Source organism: Lepus europaeus, chromosome 21, assembly GCF_033115175.1.
Source record: "Lepus europaeus isolate LE1 chromosome 21, mLepTim1.pri, whole genome shotgun sequence".
NCBI lineage: Eukaryota > Metazoa > Chordata > Mammalia > Lagomorpha > Leporidae > Lepus > Lepus europaeus.
In genome coordinates, this window is record NC_084847.1 from 53,032,260 (window position 1) to 53,053,177 (window position 20,918).

A 20,918-nucleotide genomic window follows, 5' to 3' on the forward strand; every position below is an offset into this window, starting at 1 on the left:
AGTAGTGGGAAGTAAAATAGCAAGGTTTATTAGGGCAGGGACATCTGTAAGGACGGATGGGCACCTGTCCAGAGAGGACCTGAGAGTGCCCAGTCGCTCGGACTGGCGGGGGAAGTGAGGTTACATGGTTGAGTGGAGAGTTTACACCTGGGCGGGCCAGGCGGGCGGCTCAGCAGAGAGGCAGAGGGCTGAGCAAGCAGTCCGGTTGAGGCCGGGGGTGTTTAAGGGGATGGGTCTCTGTCTTCACACATCTCCTCCTGAAACAAAGGATTCTATGTCTGTAAATATTAAGAAGCTCCTATCTGAGTTTTCCCCTGAAGGTATCAGACAGGAGAAAGCCTAGCTGGTGCCATCCTGGGTTCAGAGGAAGGGTGAGCAGGACCCCCTAGAGAATGGGGATCCGGAGCAGGGTGTTTGAGATGCAGATACTGGGCTGCATCTGGGAGATTGTGGAGGATTTGTCAGGCAGAAGGGGCGGGGACCCCCACCTGGCAGGTTATCCGGTAGAAGGGGGCAGGGCAGGATGCGAGGGCCACGCTGCCCCTGAAACATTATCGGGACGACTTTGAGGTGTAAAAGTATATGCTGGATATAGATGTCTTCTCTTTGGGCCTGTCATACACACATAAGCTCATACCTAACTTCCTATCTAACATTGGGATAGGGACACACCCAGGGCTGGAGGCCGCTACTCTGCCTGGGTCCGGGACTGGGCCATCTGGAGACACTTCTAGTACTACTTCCCCATCTCCAGGAGGGTGCTGGGGACACTGTGGTGGGGAAGGTGAGGCTCACAGGAGACTGGGCACCCGCTCCCCCAAGCACAGCCTCAGGGACGGGTGGGGCTGTGCCCCCTGCCCCCCAGCTGGTGAGGACGGCCCAGTTGCCTCCCTCCTGGAATCACCTCTTCCGCTTCCACCCCATGGAGACCTGGTGGCCAGGATGGTGGCAGCTGCCACTTGGAGGCCTTCAGCTTTACCTGTGTGAGGGCAAGGCGGGGGCCTGCCCTGGGGCTTTGGGGAGGGGGACTTGCTGGCTTCATCACAAGCAACCACCCAGCACTGCCGATCTCAGCCCAGGGGTGCCAGGGGCCTGGAGATGGTGCCGACTGGGCCTGGGAGCAGCACCACTCCTGTCTGTGCTGAGCTGGCCCTGGTGAGGGGCTGCCTGCCCCACCCACAGTGAGAAGGCCCACCTGCAGTCAGAGCAGCTCACGGACGGACCCTTGCTGGCTGTCAAGTACTGCGGACCTGACCGAGTGTGGAGGACCTCCCGCGGGGCCCCCAGCTCTCACACCGGCCTCACCCCTTCCCCTCACCTCCCTGGGCCAGGGGTGGGTCACCGTGGCAGGTGGTGCCATAGCCCTGACCTTCACCCTGGCCTCCTGAGGGTCTGTGCAAGGAGGCTCAGTCTATAACTCTGCTGTCTGAATCAACACATCTTCAACAACAACAACAGAAAGCAAACCTAAGACGCGGATCAAGAAGCAATGGCACTGAGCGGCCACAGCCTTAGAGGGAGGCTCAGAGGACCACGTGGGACAGAAGCCCACGGCGAGTAGGGAGCAGCAGAGAGCGCAGAGCTCGGTCAGCCCAGCCTCATCAGGACCTGCGGCCCAGTTCCCATTCCCACCCCTCACGGGCCCCACTGGGTTCCCATCAGCCCCTAGCAAGGCCCGGGAGGAGCGGAGCGAGGCACCCTCACTCTGCTCCACTACCGCGCCCTGGCTCCACGCCCAGGTCCAGCTCAAACCCCCTGCAGCCGCCTGTACCAGGGAGGGGGATTCGGACACTGGGACCCAGGCCCCTCCCCTCTCTGTACCTGCTGGACCCTGACCCAGCTCAGCTCTGCCCAGCTGCCCCCTCCTCACCGCCCCCCCCCCCGGGGTCTCCTCCCAACCCTGTCCTGACCCTGCCAGCTCTGAGCTAAGCAGCAGCCTTGCTTCACCCAGGGAGCAGGGCCGGAAGGGGGGGACGTCTCCCAGGTCCTGGGGCACAGTCAGCTCTCCTGGCAGGAGAACGCAGGGTGCTGAGACCCCACCCCAGGCGCCCCTCTGCAGCAGACAGGATGGGTGGCTGTGCCTGGCCGCGCTCCCTCCAGAACCAGCCTTTATTGGAGGGGAGGTCAAGGCGGGAGCTGGGGTCCCAGTGCACGGGGCTCAGGGGCTGAGCAGGGAGGCCGAGCCAGGCCTAGAGGAAGGTGAGGCGGGTGGAGGCAGGGACCCCGCAGCTCTCCTTGTGCTCCTCAAACAGCCGCTCCAGGGCGTCCATGTAGAGCCTGTGGTAGTGGTCAACTTGCTCCTGGCTGGGGCTGCCGCACTGGGGCACGGGGATGGGGCCGCCCACTGCAGGGGAGGGAGACACGGGTGAGCCAGAGCTGCTGCTGGCCATGCCGCCCACGGCAGCCTCCTCCCTGCAGGAGGGCACTTACCCACGGTGGTAATGGGCACGGGCAGGGGCAGCAGACCCCAGGAGTTGGGCGAGAAGAGACCACGGCCCCAGAAGACACAGGGAGGAAAACCAACAATCTTCTTGAAGATGACCTGGCACACGTACTGCCAGGAGCCTTTGGAGAAATTCATACCTTTGAAGGAATCGTTCTCCCCAAAGGAGTACACAGGCACCAGGGAGGCCCTGGAGGGGTGAGGAAGAGAGAGGACGCTGCTCAGGGTCCTAGACAGCTACACCGGCACCCTGGGGGCAAAAAGTCCCTCCCCTGTCTGAGGCCACTTCCCAAGGTCTGGAAGCTCTTATGTCTGCATGGAAAGTTCTGGAAGGAAGCCTCAGCTGTCCTGACCAATGGCTGTGTTTTGGGCTTGGCATACTCATGTCCTCACTCAGTGTTTACAGCTGCAGCCTGGTGGCAAGGGAGGTGACAGCCCTGGGTACAAGTCAAGGTCAAGGTCAAGGCTTTGTCTCTGAGACAGGGTCACAGGGAGAACCCAGGGCTCTGGGCCCAACGTCCTTGCTGGTTTCAGTCTGAGGCTGCTCACTGAGGAGGAGAAGTGGGCACAGCCCAGGTGTGAGAATGTGGCATCAGGGCCGACAGGTGCGTCCCGGTGCAGGGTGTGCTGTGGGCTCCGGAGAGCGCTCTGTCAGCTGCGGGTATTCTGAGGTCTGACCCGGGACCCAGCCCAGCCTGGGCTCCTGCACGCCCACTCACCCATGTCTCAGCGCCAGGCGCACGAAGCCCTTGTGTCTTTTGAGTGCGAGGTAGTGCCGCCCAGGGGCCGAGTACAGGGACTCCTGGGCACCCCCGATGACAATGACCACCGCTTTGCCCCGCTGGGGTTGAGACAGCACAAAGTCCAGGCTGCGCCGGCTCACGGGCCGTAATCCTGTTTCATGTGCAGGGTGGAGCAGTCACCACTCCCTCAGTGGCTCTCCTGAGTTCTTCACCCATTAGCAGGGGAAGGGGTGCCCCACTCCTCATTTTCCAACCCCCATCCCGCCCTGTGCTAAAGGAGAGCATGGCCAGTGCTCAGGACAGGTGTGGAGTCCTGGTGCAGAACGCCCTGGCCAGGGGCTGTCTCCTGCCCTTTAGCCTGGGTCTTACCACCAGCCATGATGTAGTCTCGGAAGACTGGAAGGTAGAAGAGGCCGGCCAGTGTGGCTAGCCAGGGCTGCAGCCCCGGGAAGAGCTGGGAGAAGTCATTGCACTCGGTGGTGAAGTTACAGAAGGCTCCAATACTCATGATGCCATGGGGGTGGGATCCCAGCACATAGTTCTGGCTGGGGGGCAGCTCTGTTGTCTTCACCAGCTGCAAGGGAAGAGGGAGGCAGAGAGGGGAGACAGCAGCTGCAGGTGCTGCCTCTGCCCCTGCTGACTTCAGAGGTCAGGGCCGTAGGAGGGGATCAGGTGCACCTGTCCACCCTGCCCCTCTGTGAGCCTAGGCAGCGGGTCTCAGGATGCAGGACAGGGAAATGCGGGCAGGTGCAGGGGTGTGGGGTGGGGAAGGGGGAGGAGGCGTCTCTGGGGAGGTGGTGACCCCTCACCTTGATAGGAAAGTAATCCCTTTGGTGTTTCCAGATAGCCCAGGTCCTTGTCCACACAAACAGTCTTCCCCCTGGGGCAGCGATAGGGCTGGCAGAATCCCCGAGGAACCCTCCCCATCTCTCCCCACCTGGAGCCCTGCCCAGAGCTCACCTTGGCTAGGTGTGTCCCGGTCCACGTACAGCCACATCATGTAGAGAACAGACAGAGTCCAGAGCCGTGTGAAGAGGAGGAAGAAGAGAAGAACCATGGCGAAAGGGACTGGGGAATTTTGAAGAAGAAAAATGAATTTCTTAGGAACCCCAGTTCTGCAGCCACACCTCCCGTCCTCCACCTGCAGTGATCCCCTGGCAGCGGCATCCGCCCTGTCCAGTCCCCAGGTGTCCAAGCCTCCCACAATGTGATCCTCCCTCCAATGCCCTCTCCCCGTGCAGAGCCCCCTACCCCTTCCCCCTTATTCTCACCTAGGAACAGAAAAGAAAACACATAGTGGAAGACGCCCACTACTTCCAGCCACTGCTTCTTCAGGGTCTTCCCGGGGCCAGGGGGCACAGTGGCTGGGGAGACGTCCATCTTGGTAGCCATCTCTGCCTGCAGGGCTCCAGGTGGGGTCACCGGTGTCCCCTCTCCCAGGGTCCTGGCAGTGGCTGGGGAGATGCGTGGATCTGGAGCCCCAGAAGTGTCCAGACTCCCGCTGAGACTGATCTTTGAAAGTCCTGGCTCTATCAGTCTGGGCTGACCCTGGGAGGAGGGAGTGCGGGTGGGGGTGTGCAAGGGAGGGGCATCGTCTGAGATAGGGATGCAGGGCGTGGCTATGAAGCAGGCCAGCCTGCCCACTGGGCCCCAGGTGCAGGTGGTGGCAGCAGCCAACTGAAACAGGTTGAGCACTAGGTTGAGTGATTTCCTCTCTTCAGATCTCTGGGGATGTCCGGTCTCCCCCAGGTGCCACCGCAGGCCCCGAGATGCCCGGGACCCCTCCCACCAACACACCAACACACCAACCCCGGGAATTCTTCTCTCCTTTACTTCCCTTTGTCTCCCTTCCCCTGCAGCCTAAGGTGGGCCTCCCTGGGACCACAGAGCGGCCACCGACCACCTAGTGAGAACAGGAAGGGACATCATCGCGGGCATCTGCTCCTGGAGCTGCTGCCTGCGCTGCTCTGTGTGGAGAGCAGACAGCAGGTCCACTGTGTCCATCTGCATCCGGACGGCAGGTGCACCAGCGGTCACAGGGATCCCCGGCCCCACCCCACACCAGTAGCAAGATGGGGACAGATACAGGGCTGGGGCATCAGACAAGCTCACCATGAGCCTCATTCCAGCTCTGCTGGGTCAGCCCAGAGCAGGAGGTCAGCCCCCAGCAGGGATGGGGACAGGCCGCAGGGAGCCCAGGGCAAGACCTCACTCAGCAGGGATCAGAACTTCCTACAGCTGGCCTTCCGCAGCCTGTGGGTTCCAAAGGCGGACAGTTGGAGGCCCTGGGGGAGCAGGCAGGCAGCTCAGCCTTGGCCCTGCAGCCCTGTCCCGTCCCGTGGGACGTCAACTAGGGCCAAGTACCTAGAATGGGGAATGAAAGGGACAGGAGACACAAAGATGACAGCAAGACAACATGGCTGTTCAAGCTGTGTCTTTATTTTTTTAACCACTCACTTATATATCGTGAAGGCAGGATGTCGGGCGGGGGGAGGAGGGCAGTTTACCTTGCAGCTGCAACGCTTGTGCAAGCAGAGGGAGGTCACAAGGTTATCTTGCAGCTGCAATGCTTGTGCAGGTGGGGGAATGGTCATAAAGTCTTAAGACACAGGGTGGCGTTATCAGCACTTTCCGCCTGGGCTACTTAGCTCTACATCAGTAGTTTACCGCTAAGAGGCCACAGGTTGCTCGGTCCCCGACACAGCCTGATCCTTTCCCACGGCCAGTCCGGTGCCAGGGACGGGGCTTCGCCGGGTGCTCCAGCATCAACTGCCCCAGTCCACTCTGAGTGCACGTGTGCCAGGTCGGGGCTATGGGTTTACTGTCCATCACCTCCAGCACCTCCCGCAACCAGGACAGCCCCTGACTGGCCCAGGCCCGGACAGCGGTCACGCAGCCATGTGTCGGCAGAGGACCCCAAACCCAGAGGGAAGGTCAGGCTGGGGGCCTCACACCAGGTTTTGGGGATGAGAGCAGAGAGGGCACTGGGGAGGTTATGCTGGGATCGGAAGCTGTTCCCTTGCATAAATCACATGGGAGAGGGCAGCTCTCACCCCGGACATGATGCAGCTCCAGATCACCGGCAGGTGAGCCCACAGGGCAGATGAGCAGGTGCAGCCGTGTGGGAGAAGCTCAGGTCTCCGTGTGAAGTTGCTGCCGGCCCTGCCCTCCAGGACTCTGTGGGGTGGAAGCGGAAGAGGTGATTCCGGGAGGATCCGACTGGGTCATCCTCACCAGCTGGGGAGCAGAGGGGGCAGCCCCACCCATCCCTGAGGCTGAGCTTGGGGGAGAAGGGTCCCCAGTATTCTTAGCCTCACCCCACCCCCAGCAGAGCATCCCTGTCATACTCTTGGAGATGGGGAAGTTTCCCGGAAGTGTCTCCAGACGGCCCAGTCCCGGACCCAGGCAGAGCGGCGGCCTCCAGCCCTGGGTGTGTCTCTGTCCCAGTACAGCCAGACCAGGTAGAGGACCCCAAGGGTCCAGGCCCGGCTCAGGAGCACAAAGATCAAGGCCGCCAGGCACACCTGGGCTGGAGGAGGGGGCGCACTCAGAACCCATGAGCTGCAGCCCGGTGTCCCTCTGCCCCTGCCCTGGTTCCAGGGCCAAAGTCCCCTCCCCACTCCTATCCCCCCCATCACGGGCTCCCCAGGCTGCTTCAAGGGCCCTGGGCTGCCTCCCTGAGGGAAAGGGGAGGCAGAGGCGCAGGGCCCGGGCAGGGGCACCTGCACCCCCAGGCTTTGGGGACTCACCGAGCCCTAAGAAGGAGAAGACCCACTGGGAGACAGCGAGCACTTGGAGACCCCTGTGGAGGGGGCTGCAGGAGGCCGCCAAGGTTGAGCTCTATTTATTCTTTTTTTTTTTTTTTTTTTTAAGATTTTTTGGAGCCAGCACCGTGGCATAGCAGGTATGGTCACAGCCGGCAGTTTCGGCTTCCCATATGGGCACCTGTTCGAGTCCTGGCCGATCCACTTCTGATCGGGATCTCTGCTTTGTCCTGGGAAAGCAGTGAAGATGGCACAACTCTGACCCCTCAGCAGAGCAGGATAAGGAGGCTCCCCCAGAGCGAGCCTGCCGGGTGCAGGGCAGAACCCCGGGGCAGCGGCCAGCGTGTGGCCCAGTACTGAAGATGGCCTCTCCCGGCCCGAGTGCCTGGGTGGACACCAGCTCTGGCTCCTGCCCAGCTCCTTGCCCATGAGGGCGGGACCGGCTGCCCTGACTGTTCCTGTCACTCACAGGGAGTCCTGGGTGGAGACACCGGGTCCTCACCTCAGCCCCGGCCCTGAAAGGCAGGAAGGGGAGGTGTGGATCCCTTAGTGGGAGGAGCTGGGGTCACCTGGGGTCATTTGCAAGAGGCCTCTGCCACCCCAGGCTCTCTGTCTCTGTGTGACCTGGTTCCAGTGGAACTTCAAACCTGCCACTCTCCACAGAGGCATGACCATGACCTCATGTGCCACTGAGGCTTCTAACAGCATTTCTTAGCAACTAGCTGTGACACCAAACTGATGAAGACCGACTCTGGGACCACTGGTCTCAGTACTGCCAGCCGGCAATGATGACAACAAGAGTGGTTGTAGGGGCCCCCCTGGCTCTCATCTCTGTCTATCTCAGCCTTTATTGGAGGGACAAAGCAAGGCAGAGAGGAGAGTATCAGGGCACAGGACTTGGGGTCTTAGTAGAAGGTGAGGTGGGTGGAGGCAGGGACCCCGCAGCTCTCCTTGTGCTCCTCAAACAGCCGCTCCAGGGCATCCATGTAGAGCCTGTGGTAGTGGTCAACTTGCTCCTGGCTGGGGCTGCTGCACTGGGGCACGGGGATGGGGCCGCCCACTGCAGGGGAGGGAGACACGGGTGAGCCAGAGCTGCTGCTGGCCGTGCCGCCCACGGCAGCCTCCTCCCTGCAGATGGGCACTTACCCACGGTGGTGATGGGCACGGGCAGGGGCAGCAGACCCCAGGAGTTGGGCGAGAAGAGACCACAGCCCCAGAAGATGCAGGGAGCTATGCTGGTGACCCTCTTGCAGGTGACCTGGCACAGGTACTGCCAGGAGCCTTTGGAGAAAGCCTTGCATCTGAAGGTGTCGTTCTCCCCAAAGGAGTACACAGGCACCAGGGAGGCCCTGGGAGGGGCGAGGAAGAGAGAGGACGCTGCTCAGGGGCCTGGTCTGCCCTCACAAAGCCCTTGGGTCTGTGAGTCCCTCCCCTGTCTCCTGAGGCCACTTCAAAGGTCTTTGGAGCCACATGACCATGTCTGCACAGAAAGTTCTGGAAGGAAGCCTCAGCTGTCCTGACCAATGGCTGTGTGTTGGGCTTGGCATATTCGTGTTCTCACTCAGTGTTTACAGCTGCAGCCTGGTGGTAAGGCAGGCGTCAGCCTTGTGTACAGGTCAAGGTTAAGTCCAAGTACTTGCCTCTAGATGGATTTGGGAAGAAAACCCAGAGCTTCTGAAACCAAGGGACACAATATTTGAGTACATAGGGAAGGGATATGGGGCGGGGGCACTGCAAAGGGAGAGACCCAGGTCTCAGGACTGACGGGAGCCTCCATGTGCAAGTGACACTGCTCAGCACTGGGGACCCACAGCCCCACAGCCCCACCAACAGGGACCTGGAATTTGCATATGGAGAAACCAGCCCAGGGTCGAGACCTGCTGCCCACTCACCTGTGCCTCAGCGCCAGGCACACAGAGCCTCTGCGATTCCGAAGTTCCAGGCAGTGCCACCCTGTGGCCGTGTATAGGATCTCCTGGGCACCCCCGATCATGATGACCACTGCCTGGCCCCGCTGGGGCTGAGACAGCACAAAGTCCAGGCTGTTAAGGCTCACGGGACGCAGTCCTGGGTCATGAGCAGTGGAAAGCAGTCACCACTCCCTCTGTGGCTCCCGATTCCCTCACCCCACCAGTTAACAGGGGAAGGAGGAGCCCTAACTCTCCATCCCACATCTCATGCCCCTGTAGAGCCTGTCCAAGAGTCAAGGCAGGTCCAGGGGTCCACATGGGTGCCTAGGTGGGGGTGGGGCACACTCTGGCCTGGAGCCACTTTCTCCCATTTAGAGTGGGGCTCACCATGCATCATGATGTATTCTCGGAAAAAGGGGACATAGAAGAACCTGGCCATCATCGCTATCCAGGGCTGCAGCCCCAGGAAGCGCCGGGAGAAGTTGTTGCTCTCAGTAAGGAAATTACTGAAGGCTCTGGTGCACATGACCCCGTGCGGGTGGGCTCCCAGCACGTAGTTCTGGCTGGGGGGCAGCTCTGCTGTCTTCACCAGCTGCAGGAGAGGAGGGAGGCAGAGAGGGGAGACAGCAGCTGCAGGTGCTGCCTCTGCCCCTGCTGACTTCAGAGGTCAAGGCCCTGGGAGGGGATCAGGTGCACCTGTCCACCCTGCCCCTCTGTGAGCCTAGGCAGCGGGTCTCAGGCTGCAGGACAGGGCTGGGGAGCAGGTGCAGGGGAGTGGGGTGGGAAATGGGGAGGAGGCATCTCTGGGGAGGTGACCCCTCACCTTGATAGGAAAGTAATCCCTTTGGTGTTTCCAGATGTCCCAGGTCCTTGGCCACTCCCACCGCCTTCCCCCTGCGGGCAGAGATGCGGCTGGCATCTCCTCATCTCTCTCCACCTGGAGCCCTGCCCAGAGCTCACCTTGGCTGGGAGTGTTCCGGTCCAGGTAGATCCACAGCATGTAGAGAACAGACAGAGACCAGAGCCGTGTGAAGAGGAGGTGGAAAAGGAGAAGGACAAAGAATGGGGCTGGGTTTAAGTGACAAGGAAAAATGATTTCTCATCAAAACTTCAGGCTTCAGCCCAGCTTGCCCTCCCTGCACCTGCTGCAACACTGGAGGGGGCACCTCCTGTGGTCCTGTTCCTGCCCCTTGCCACCGTTGTCCTGAGCAGGGGCACCGCCCTCCTCCCTGCAGCCCCTTCTCCCCTGGGGGCACCCAGGCAGCGCTGCCTCCCCAGCTCCCACCTGAGCACAGTGTCAGCACATAGTGCAGGGCGCCCAGTTCTTCCAGCCACTGCTTCTGCAGGGTCTTCACTTGGCGGCGGGGCACTGGGTCTTGGCAGACGTCCATCCTGGTAGCCACCCTCTGCCTGCAGGGCTCCAGGTGTGGTCACAGGTGTCCCCTCTCCCAGGGTCCGGGCTGTGGACGGGAGATGCCCGTGCTGGAGCCCCTGACGTGCCCAGGCTCCCTCTGGGACTGACCTTGTCTGTCCTGGTCCGTCAGTCTGGGCTGGCCCCTGGGAGGAGCTTCCAGGGAAAGTGTTTGTACAGGGGAGGGGTTGGCGGCTGGAAGCTGAGAGCTGGGAGCCAGTGTGCAGGGAGTGGACAAGCAGAATCCCTGGTATCCCACTGGGTCTGGGCCCAGGCTGAGAGTGGTCTTTACAGGACCCTATGCTGACCTCTTGGGGGTGCCAGGAAAAGTCAAGGCTTCCTGGGTGCCCTGGATCACTTCCATCTTGTGCAGAAATACACCTGCATGGAAATACAGCCACAACCAGAGGCAAAGAAAGAAAAGTGAATCCCTCCTCCCAACACAAACCTTGAAGTGTGGCTGCTCGTAGTAACCAGGGAAGCAGCTGTCCACTGTGATCTTGTCCAGGGAGAGAAGACATCCTGGAAGCTGCCTCTGTAAACTCCCGTCACACATCTGTCCTAATAAATCAACCCCTTGTAGCTCTTTTACAAACATACGAGATCCATCGACCATTTGACGTGTTGTCCCAAGTCATGTAGGCTGCAATTTAAACCCACCAATGCTGTAACGGCTAAGGTATGACACTGATGAACCTATAAATATTGTAAGAGACTTGGGATTGTTGTTCAGATCTCAGGAAATGATTCCAGCCGAGCCTGCTGGTATAATAAATAGCTTGAGCTGCCACCGTCTCTGGTGCCTGTTTGGAGGGAGGGCATTTTCCCACTCAGATTTCTGTAACATGTTGGTGCTTAGGCTGGGAAACCCCTGTTGCGCCCATTGGCAAGTGCTGGGCAACCCCCACGTGTTCAAACAAGGCTGGCCCTTTGAGCCTGGACCTGCAGGACTCAGCTGGGCCCCGGGAGTGCCAGCGGTCTTGAGGATTGGAAGGCACGCCTCCCAACTCATTCCCCGGGATCCTAACTCCCTGAGCTGTACTCACTCTCCCCATCAACTCCCCATGGCCGAGCGAAGGGGACCAGTGGACGGATCTCCTGGACTTCGGGACCTGGTAAGTCGCCCCAGGGCGCTCAGTATTGCAGCCCGCCTTTGTGCAGGAGGGGAGACTGATCACCTCCCGCCAATCATTCGGACTGCATCTGTGGGGTCCTCCTAGGGAGGCACCCGTCTGGCAATGACAGTCATTATGATTGCTTCTGTTGGGCCCCCCAGTGAGTTCCCTGTCTGGTGTCTCTATTGGAAGAGAGAGTGTGTGTGGTGTGAATGTGTCTGTGGCTCCACGGCCCTGTGGCTACGGAGTCTGATTGAGCCCTAACCTGCGGCTCCGTGTTCTCCGCATGGAGAGCGGCCAGGCGGATCAGTGCCTGCTCCGGAGGCCTTTGTCTCTTGTTTTGTGATACCGACCAAGGGGGGCACTTTATGGGAAAATTCCATTCAACACCACCTGTTCTAAACTGTATGATAAAAACTTTTAAAAGGGTTTCAAGCATATAGTTGTGTTCTGAGTGAAAAAAGCAGAGGGACATTTTAGACTTTCTTCCTCGCTTTGGTTTGTGGGATGTTAACTCCACCTCTTTGCTGGGCGTGGCATGGGGCAGTGATACTTGAATGTCTCCTAGATGAAGTTAATCTCCAGTGAGCTTGTCCCCCGTGCCACCCCAGCCCCTGGCCCACGGTCACTCTTGGGACCTGTCTCCCTGCTGCCTGAACAACTTTGATTCCGAGACAGCACCAGGTTATGGCTGTTGACTGCATGCAGCTTGGGACACTTGTTTGGTCAAAGACCAGGCTCAGATCCAACTTACAGTCCTGGGAGACCTACTTGATGAGTAACAGTCTTTTTTTTTTTTTTTTTTTGACAGGCAGAGTGGACAGTGAGAGAGAGAGAGACAGAGAGAAGGTCTTCCTTTGCCGTTGGTTCACCCTCCAATGGCCGCCACGGCCGGCGCACTGCGGCCGGCGCATCACGCTGATCCAAAGCCAGGAGCCAGGTGCTTGTCTCCCATGCGGGTGCAGGGCCCAAGGACTTGGGCCATCCTGCACTGCACTCCTGGGCCATAGCAGAGAGCTGGCCTGGAAGAGGGGCAACCGAGACAGAATCCGGCGCCCCGACCAGGACTAGAACCCGGGGTGCTGGCGCTGCAGGCGGAGGATTAGCCTATTGAGCCGCGGCGCCGGCCAAGTAACAGTCTTATGCATAAAATTGCCAGAGTTATGGCTTTTGTGATAATTGGGTAAAATGTAACTGGACATTGAGTTTAAAGAAATTTCTCTTATGGGCCGGCGCCGCGGCTCACTAGGCTAATCCTCCGCCTTGCGGCGCCGGCACACCGGGTTCTAGTCCCCGTCGGGGCGCCGGATTCTGTCCCGGTTGCCCCTCTTCCAGGCCAGCTCTCTGCTATGGCCGGGGAAGGCAGTGGAGGATGGCCCAAGTCCTTGGGCCCTGCACCCCATGGGAGACCAGGAGAAGCACCTGGCTCCTGCCATCGGATCAGTGCGGTGCGCCGGCCGCAGCGCACCAACCGCGGCTGCCATTGGAGGGTGAACCAACGGCAAAGGAAGACCTTTGTCTCTCTCTCTCTCTCTCACTGTCCACTCTGTCTGTCAAAAAAAAAAAAAAAAAAAAAAAGAAAAAGAAATTTCTCTTTTAAGAGCCACAAAGACCACTGTTTTAAAAGAAAAGTTGTTTCTGTGTAATCTGCCAGGCTTCTTTCGTTACTGGGTTTAGCAGAGCTGGAGAGGCCACAGTGGGTAATCAGAGCTTTATTATGGCCTCTAAGGTAGATCTCACCAAGTTAAAAACTTTTGGTTTAATTAAAAAAAAAAAAGGTTTATAAAGTGAAGGGCCAACTTTTGACATAAAATAGCTGTCAGAGGCCACCTCCCGTCGAAGATAAGGGTGGAGCTGAGGCTCTTCAGGGAACCTGTGCAAGGTGCAGAGGAGAGAGCGGCTGGGCTACGGGGCCAGGCCAATTGGATGGATGGCCTGGGGGCCTGCTCCGTGCCAGGCACTGTGGAGGGAGGGTCGGCACCTGTGATGCGCGCTCACAGGGAGCCCGAGCCACCTTCTGGCCCAGCGGTGGGGAAATGCACAGGTCCCTGATGTAGTTCTGTCTGCTGGGCTGCCACGCTGCGGGAGCCCAGCTCAGGAGCTCCGGAAGTCATGCTGTAGGTGTACCTGGGGATAACCAGATAGGCAGAGCACCGACATGAGTTCCTATACATAACTTCCTGGTTACAAACTGCATTAACTCAACCCCTGGGATATGGTTCTGTGCTGGCTGGGAGGGACAAAGTAAAATTCTTTTCTTAATTCTTTTTTATTTAAAAAAAAATGTTTTTTTGACGGGCAGAGTTAGACAGTGAGAGAGAGAGAGAGAGAGAGAGAGAGAGAAGGTTCTTCCTTTTTCCGTTGGTTCACTCGCCAAGTGGCTGCTATGGCTGGCACATTGTGGCATGCGTGCTGCGCCCATCTGAAGCCAGGAGCCAGGTGCTTCCTCCTGGTCTCCCATGCAGGTGCAGGGCCCAAGCACTTGGGCCATCCTCCACTGCCTTCCTGGGCCACAGCAGAGAGCTGGAATGGAAGAAGAGCAACCAGGACAGAATTCAGCTCCCCAACCGGGACTAGAACCCAGGATGCCGGCGCCACAGGCGGAGGATTAGCCTAGTGAGCCACAGCACCGGCCAGTAAAATTCTTGTGGCCAGGGCTAGAGATCGAGGGCCCAGCAGGACTCCCACAGTCTCTCCACCGATTCTCCAGGGAGAGCCAGGAGAGCCACCACTGCTGCCACCTCCCCATCTCCTTCCTCCGAGGCCAGAGGCCCCCCCCCCCCCACCAGAGCCCACCACCTGCTTCACCCCTACCACCTGTTGAACCTGAACAGACAGGGATATGTCTCTGTTCAGCACCTGCTTTAGGGCTCCCTGATGGGACCTGCAGATTCAATTTGTCCATGAGGAAACTCTTGGAGCTTCTGGGGTAATATCTAGCTCCTCCCCCTGTCGGGACCCCTCCTCGTCATCTTTCTGGGGCTCCTGTGTGTTCCCTGCGTCATTAACATGCTGGCCTGATTGCGCTCTGTTTGTCTGAAGGACATAAAGTTCCAGTGCTCCCCCACAGCTACCAGCCAGTGAATTTAAAAGATTTAAGAGAAGGTGGTGCTCCTTAGAATGGTTAAGAGGGCACCAAAGAGGAGAATGGGGAGGAAATACAGCCACAAGCAAGGCAAAGAGAAGGGACCCTTCCTCCCAACACGGACCTTGAAATGTGGCTGCTCACAGGAACCAGTGAAGCAGCTGCCCACTGTGCGCTTGTCCAGGGAGGGAAGACGTCCTGAGCGCTGCTTCTGTCTGAAACCCCGTTAAAAAATCCTGTGACTGTGATGGGCAGAGGGTTGAGGGCAGAGGGAGAAGGAACCCCCCGAGCCCCAGGGCCTGTGCCCTTCAGTCACTGTTTGCTTCTTGTGAGCTGTCCCAGCGCCAGGTGAGGCACACAGCTGGGTGAGAAGTCAGGCCTGGGGGGCAGGCACCAGGGGAGGGGTCGCCCTGCTCTGACACCTGGGCACAAGCCTTTGTGGCAGGGTCCTTTGTTTTTTTTTTTTTAATTTTCCCCTCCTGCTGCCGCCCCCCAGCACCCTCACAGGTCAGGGGACCATGGCTCCCAGGTCGCCGCCGGCTCACACCCCGCCCCACCTGCCCACTGTGTTGGTTTTTGATGGACAGACCGACAGATGGAGGCTGGAGAGTCTGCTGCTCCGTCCTCAGACGCTGCACCGTGAGGAGCTGGCCAGCCTCCGTCCAGGAGCCAGCACCCAACCCGGGTCTCCCCTGCGTGGGCACCAAGGACCTGAGCCACCACCGGCCGCCTCCCCGTGTGGGCGTCAGCAGGAAGAGAGCTGGGCCTGGAACCCCTGAACTCTGTCCTGGGGGGAGGAGTCTCCCACGGAATCCTGACCACTGTGTGTCACGCCCACCCCAGGGAGCCATCTCTGTTCCTCCTGGGGCCCCTCTGGCGCTGCTGGGCTCCGAGGCCCCACCCCCATCGCTCAGCCCAGCCTGAGCATCAGCCACGCGGATGCTGACTGGGGTGGGGGGTTCCCCTGCGAGTGGGGCCTGGACAGCAGCAGCTGCAGGAAAACGGGGGGGGGGGGGGCATGCAGCCTTTGTGAGACTCCGCGGGGCCTCTCGGTCCCATGGGGCTAGGGTCTGTGACAGTGCGCGAGGGGTCAGGGAGAGGCCACAGTGGCCAGGGGGAACAGGAACAGGGGGCTCCTCTCTTCGGGAGGCCGCGTCTGTGATGGTCTGGGTGCTGTTCCAGCGCCCTCTGCCTGCACAGGGCTGCCAGCACCCTCAGCAGGAACCCAGCTCCTTCTGCTTCCTGCAGGCCAACCCTGACCCCCCTCCACCCCTCGACCTCCCAGCCTGTCACAGGGCCTGACCCTGACCCCCGACCCTTCACAGGGCCTGACCCCGACCCCCCAGGGCCTTTCTGCTTCGTGCTGCGGCCTCTGCCCACCCTGTGTTCCTACGAGGAGGCTGACGCTGTTCCGGGATGAACACCTCTGTCCGTTCTCCCTGGCTCCTTTCCAGATCAACTTGCCCTGCTGCCTTCCCAAGCCCCAGGCAGCTCCCACGTGGGCCTGGCCTGGGCTCAAGGTCAGCTCCGCGTCCTCAGCGGGGTCATCTTGGCGTCTCTGTCCCAGCTGGGCTTCTTGGCTTCTGTGGTCCTCTCCTGCCTCCCGCTGAGCCCTCCCCACCCTATCCCTCACCCAGGGCTCCTTGGGAGGACTCTGAGGGGCTGAGAGCCCCCTCCGAAGGGCGAGGCCACCTGGGCGGGGTCAGGCTCAGCGAGCTGGGGCAGCTCTGGTGTCTGGGGAAAGTGCCTGGCGGGCAGTGCAGTGGCCAGCGTGATGCTGGCCTTGCTCCTGCCCCAGCAAAGGAGGAAGCACAGAGGCTTTGTCAAGGCCCGGACAGCAAGCGCACCAGGCCAAGGGCACTCAGATCCCAGCTGTTGACTTTCTGACCCCCCAGCAGAGCAGGATAAGGAGGCTCCCCCAGAGCGAGCCTGCCGGGTGCAGGGCAGAACCCCGGGGCAGCGGCCGGCGTGTGGCCCAGTGCTGAAGATGGCCTCTCCCGGCCCGAGTGCCTGGGTGGACACCAGCTCTGGCTCCTGCCCAGCTCCTTGCCCATGAGGGCGGGACCGGCTGCCCTGACTGTTCCTGTCACTCACAGGGGGTCCTGGGTGGAGACAGCGGGTCCTGGTCTCAGCCCTGGCCCCTGAGGCTGCTGTGGGCGCTGCCCCTGCCACTGTCTGTGTCCCTGGGGATCACAGATGAAGTCTGCATACAATTCTACAGCAGCAAACCGAGGACGGAGAGCGGGCAGCAGCAGACGGAGCTGTCACAGGGCCCTGAAGAATCCCCGGAGGGACCAGTGGGACAGAAATCCACAGAGAGGGTGGGATGGGGAGGGCAGAGAGCACAGAGCTCCGTCAGGACCAGGGCTGCTTTTCCCATTCCCGCCCATCACGGGCCCCATCCGGGTCCCAAGGAGCCCCCAGAGAGGCCCCGGGGGAGTGGAAGGGACGGATGAGGTTGCTTCCTGGGAGATGTCCCACACGCTTCCTGTTCACCCTTGGGCACAGACACAGAGCCAGGGGAGCAGAGAGGACACTGACCGCAGCCTGTGCCGGGTGTCCCCTTAGACGTCCATGTTGTGGGCCCTCGGTCCCCAGGGCGGCAGGCTGGGGGCTGTGTGATCTGTAGGTGGGAGGTACTGGGCTCATTTGGGAGGGGCTGTGGGACCCCAGGCTCTCTGTCCCTCTTTGATTCTGGTTCTTTCATTGCTTTTATTCTTTCAGATTTATTTATTTATGTTGAAAGTCAGGGTTACAGAGAGAGAAGGAGAGGAAACCTCCATCCTGCTGATTCACCCCCGAAATGACCACATTAGCCAGGGCTGGGCCAGCCAAAGCCAACAGCCAGGAATTTTACCTGGGTCTCCCACGTGGGTGCAGGGGCTCTAACCCTAAGGCCATCTCCCGCTGCTTCCCCAGGCCATTAGCAGGGAGCTGGTGTGACAGGATCTGATGTAACTTCAATCCACCACTCTCCATGCAATGGTGACCACACCTGAGCTCACAGGAGCCATGAACTTGAACTCCAACACGATTTCTTCACAAACGGCCTGCCCCGGTGTTTGCTTACAGAGACCAAAGCTGATGCAGCCTGGGCCCTTGGTCTCAGCCCTCGTCTCCCCGAGCCCCGGCTGTGATGACGGGGACAACGACAACGAGAAGACGGGTGGAGCCTCCCCCGGGCCCTCACCCTGAGCCCTTCTCTGTCCTAAGCCTTCAGGTCTTCATCCATTGCATCTTCACCTCGGCCTGTGGGGCTGAGCCTCCTGCTGGCGGGCACTGGCTCTGAGCGCTGGTGACACACAGCCTGGCCTCGGCTGCTCTCCCAGCTCCAAGGACACTAAAGGCTGGGGAGGCCAGGAGCAGCTCTGTGCTCAGCTCTCTCTGCTCCTGCCCTGGGTCCTCCCATCCCTGCACCTGCTGGCCTCTGACCCAGCTCAGCTCTGCCCCAGCTGCCCCCTCTCCGCCCCTCCCCCCGGGGTCTCCTCCCAACTCTGTCCTGACCCTGCCAGCTCTGAGCTAAGTGGCAGCCTTGCTTCACACAGGGAGCAGGGCCGGGAGGGGGAGACGTCTCCCAGGTCCTGGGGCACAGTCAGCTCTCCTGGCAGGGGAACGCAGGGTGCTGAGACCCCACCCCAGGCGCCCCTCTGCAGCAGACAGGATGGGTGGCTGTGCCTGGCCGCGCTCCCTCCAGAACCAGCCTTTATTGGAGGGGAGGTCAAGGCGGGAGCTGGGGGCCCAGTGCACAGGGCTCAGGGGCTGAGTGGGGAGGCCGAGCCAGGCCTAGAGGAAGGTGAGGTGGGTGGAGGCAGGGACCCCGCAGCTCTCCTTGTGCTCCTCAAACAGCCGCTCCAGGGCGTCCATGTAGAGCCTGTGGTAGTGGTCAACTTGCTCCTGGCTGGGGCTGCCGCACTGGGGCACGGGGATGGGGCCGCCCACTGCAGGGGAGGGAGACACGGGTGAGCCAGAGCTGCTGCAGGCCGTGCCGCCCACGGCAGCCTCCTCCCTGTAGATGGGCACTTACCCACGGTGGTAATGGGCACGGGCAGGGGCAGCAGACCCCAGGAGTTGGGCGAGAAGAGACCACGGCCCCAGAAGACGCAGGGAGGAAAACCAACAATCTTCTTGAAGATGACCTGGCACACGTACTGCCAGGAGCCTTTGGAGAAATTCATACCTTTGAAGGAATCGTTCTCCCCAAAGGAGTACACAGGCACCAGGGAGGCCCTGGAGGGCGAGGAAGAGAGAGGACGCTGCTCAGGGTCCTAGACAGCAACACCAGCACCCTGGGGGCAAAAAGTCCCTCCCCTGTCTGAGGCCACTTCCCAAGGTCTGGAAGCTCTTATGTCTGCATGGAAAGTTCTGGAAGGAAGCCTGAGCTGTCTTGACAAACAGCTGTGTGTTGGGCTTGGCGTACTCATGTTCTCACTCAGTGTTTACAGCTGCAGCCTGGTGGCAAGGGAGGTGACAGCCCTGGGTACAGGTCAAGGTCAAGGTCAAGGCTTTGTCTCTGAGACAGGGTCACAGGGAGAACCCAGGGCTCTGGGCCCAACGTCCTTGCTGGTTTCAGTCTGAGGCTGCTCACTGAGGAGGAGAAGTGGGCACAGCCCAGGTGTGAGAATGTGGCATCAGGGCCGACAGGTGCGTCCCGGTGCAGGGTGTGCTGTGGGCTCCGGAGAGCGCTCTGTCAGCTGCGGGTATTCTGAGGTCTGACCCGGGACCCAGCCCAGCCTTGGCTCCTGCACGCCCACTCACCCATGTCTCAGCGCCAGGCGCACGAAGCCCTTGTGTCTTTTGAGTGCAAGGCAGTTCCGCCCGGGGGCCGAGTACAGGGACTCCTGGGCACCCCCGATGACAATGACCACCGCTTTGCCCCGCTGGGGTTGAGACAGCACAAAGTCCAGGCTGTGCCGGCTCACGGGACGTAGTCCTGTGTCATACAGTGAGGAGCAGTCACCACTCCCTAAGTGGCTCTCCCGAGTTCTTCACCCATTAGCAGGGGAAGGGGTGCCCCACTCCTCATTTTCCAACCCCCATCCCGCCCTGTGCTAAAGGAGAGCATGGCCAGTGCTCAGGACAGGTGTGGAGTCCTGGTGCAGAACGCCCTGGCCAGGGGCTGTCTCCTGCCCTTTAGCCTGGGGCTCACCAACAGCCATGATGTAGTCTCGGAAGACTGGAAGGTAGAAGAGGCCGGCCAGTGTGGCTAGCCAGGGCTGCAGCCCCGGGAAGAGCTGGGAGAAGTCATTGCACTCGGTGGTGAAGTTACAGAAGGCTCCAGTACTCATGATGCCGTGGGGGTGGGATCCCAGCACGTAGTTCTGGCTGGGGGGCAGCTCTGCTGTCTTCACCAGCTGCAGGAGAGGAGGGAGGCAGAGAGGGGAGGTAGCAGCTGCAGGTGCTGCCTCTGCCCCTGCTGACTTCAGAGGTCAGGGCCGTAGGAGGGGATCAGGTGCACCTGTCCACCCTGCCCCTCTGTGAGCCTAGGCAGCGGGTCTCAGGCTGCTGGACAGGGAAGGGGGAGCAGGGGCAGGGGAATGGGGTGGGGGAGGGGGAGGAGGCGTCTCTGGGGAGGTGGTGACCCCTCACCTTGATAGGAAAGTAATCCCGTTGGTGTTTCCAAATCCTCCATCGTTTTATCCACACAATCTGCCTTCCCCCTGCAGGCAGAGATGTGGGTGGCAGAATCCCCAAGGCACCCTCCCCATCTCTCCCCACCTGGAGCCCTGCCCAGAGCTCACCTTGGCTGGGTGTGTCCCGGTCCAGGTAGATCCACATCAGGTAGAGAACAGACAGAGGCCAGAGCCGTGTGAAGAAGATGAAGAGGAGAAGAACCATGGCGAAAGGGACTGGGGAATGGTGAAGGAGAAAAATGAATCTCGGGAACCCCAGTTCTGCAGCCACACCTCCCGTCCTCCACCTGCAGCGATCCCCTGGCAGGGGCATCCGCCCTGTCCAGTCCCCAGGTGTCCGAGCCTCCCACAATGCGATCCTCCCTCCAATGCCCTCTCCCCAGGCAGAGCCCCCCACCCCTTCCCCCTTATTCTCACCTAGGAACAGAAAGGCAAGCACATAGTGGAAGACGCCCACTACTTCCAGCCAATGCTTCTGCAGGGTCTTCCCAGGGCCAGGGGGCACAGCGGCTGGGGAGACGTCCATCTTGGTAGCCATCTCTGCCTGCAGGGCTCCAGGTGGGGTCACTGGTGTCCCCTCTCCCAGGGTCCAGGCAGTGGCTGGGGAGATGCGTGGATCTGGAGCCCCAGAAGTGTCCAGGCTCCCTCTGAGACTGATCTTTGAAAGTCCTGGCTCTGTCAGTCTGGGCTGACCCTGGGAGGAGGGGGTGCGGGTGGGGGTGTGCAAGGGAGGGGCATCGTCTGAGATAGGGATGCAGGGTGTGGCCATGCAACAGGCCAGCCCGCCCACTGGGCCCCAGGTGCAGGTGGTGGCAGC

General features: G+C 60.4%; 3 protein-coding genes across 3 annotated transcripts; all 3 read right to left on the minus strand.

Moving 5' to 3' along the window:
• Positions 1 to 2,189: 2,189 nt before the first annotated feature.
• On the minus strand, positions 2,190 to 4,566 carry LOC133750532 (2-acylglycerol O-acyltransferase 3-like). The gene is made up of 7 exons (XM_062180107.1): positions 4,458 to 4,566; positions 4,147 to 4,254; positions 3,996 to 4,066; positions 3,556 to 3,760; positions 3,163 to 3,337; positions 2,431 to 2,633; positions 2,190 to 2,344 (listed from the first exon to the last, which is right to left on the minus strand). The coding sequence occupies exons 1-7, from the start codon at positions 4,564 to 4,566 to the stop codon at positions 2,190 to 2,192; spliced, it is 1,026 nt and encodes a 341-aa protein (XP_062036091.1).
• A 3,289-nt stretch (positions 4,567 to 7,855) lies between these two features.
• On the minus strand, positions 7,856 to 10,251 carry LOC133750533 (2-acylglycerol O-acyltransferase 3-like). Its single transcript, XM_062180108.1, has 7 exons — positions 10,146 to 10,251; positions 9,821 to 9,928; positions 9,684 to 9,754; positions 9,248 to 9,452; positions 8,843 to 9,017; positions 8,097 to 8,299; positions 7,856 to 8,010 (listed from the first exon to the last, which is right to left on the minus strand). The coding sequence occupies exons 1-7, from the start codon at positions 10,249 to 10,251 to the stop codon at positions 7,856 to 7,858; spliced, it is 1,023 nt and encodes a 340-aa protein (XP_062036092.1).
• Positions 10,252 to 18,254: 8,003 nt separating this feature from the next.
• On the minus strand, positions 18,255 to 20,627 carry LOC133750534 (2-acylglycerol O-acyltransferase 3-like). The gene is made up of 7 exons (XM_062180109.1): positions 20,519 to 20,627; positions 20,210 to 20,317; positions 20,058 to 20,128; positions 19,618 to 19,822; positions 19,227 to 19,401; positions 18,496 to 18,698; positions 18,255 to 18,409 (listed from the first exon to the last, which is right to left on the minus strand). The coding sequence occupies exons 1-7, from the start codon at positions 20,625 to 20,627 to the stop codon at positions 18,255 to 18,257; spliced, it is 1,026 nt and encodes a 341-aa protein (XP_062036093.1).
• Positions 20,628 to 20,918: the final 291 nt, after the last annotated feature.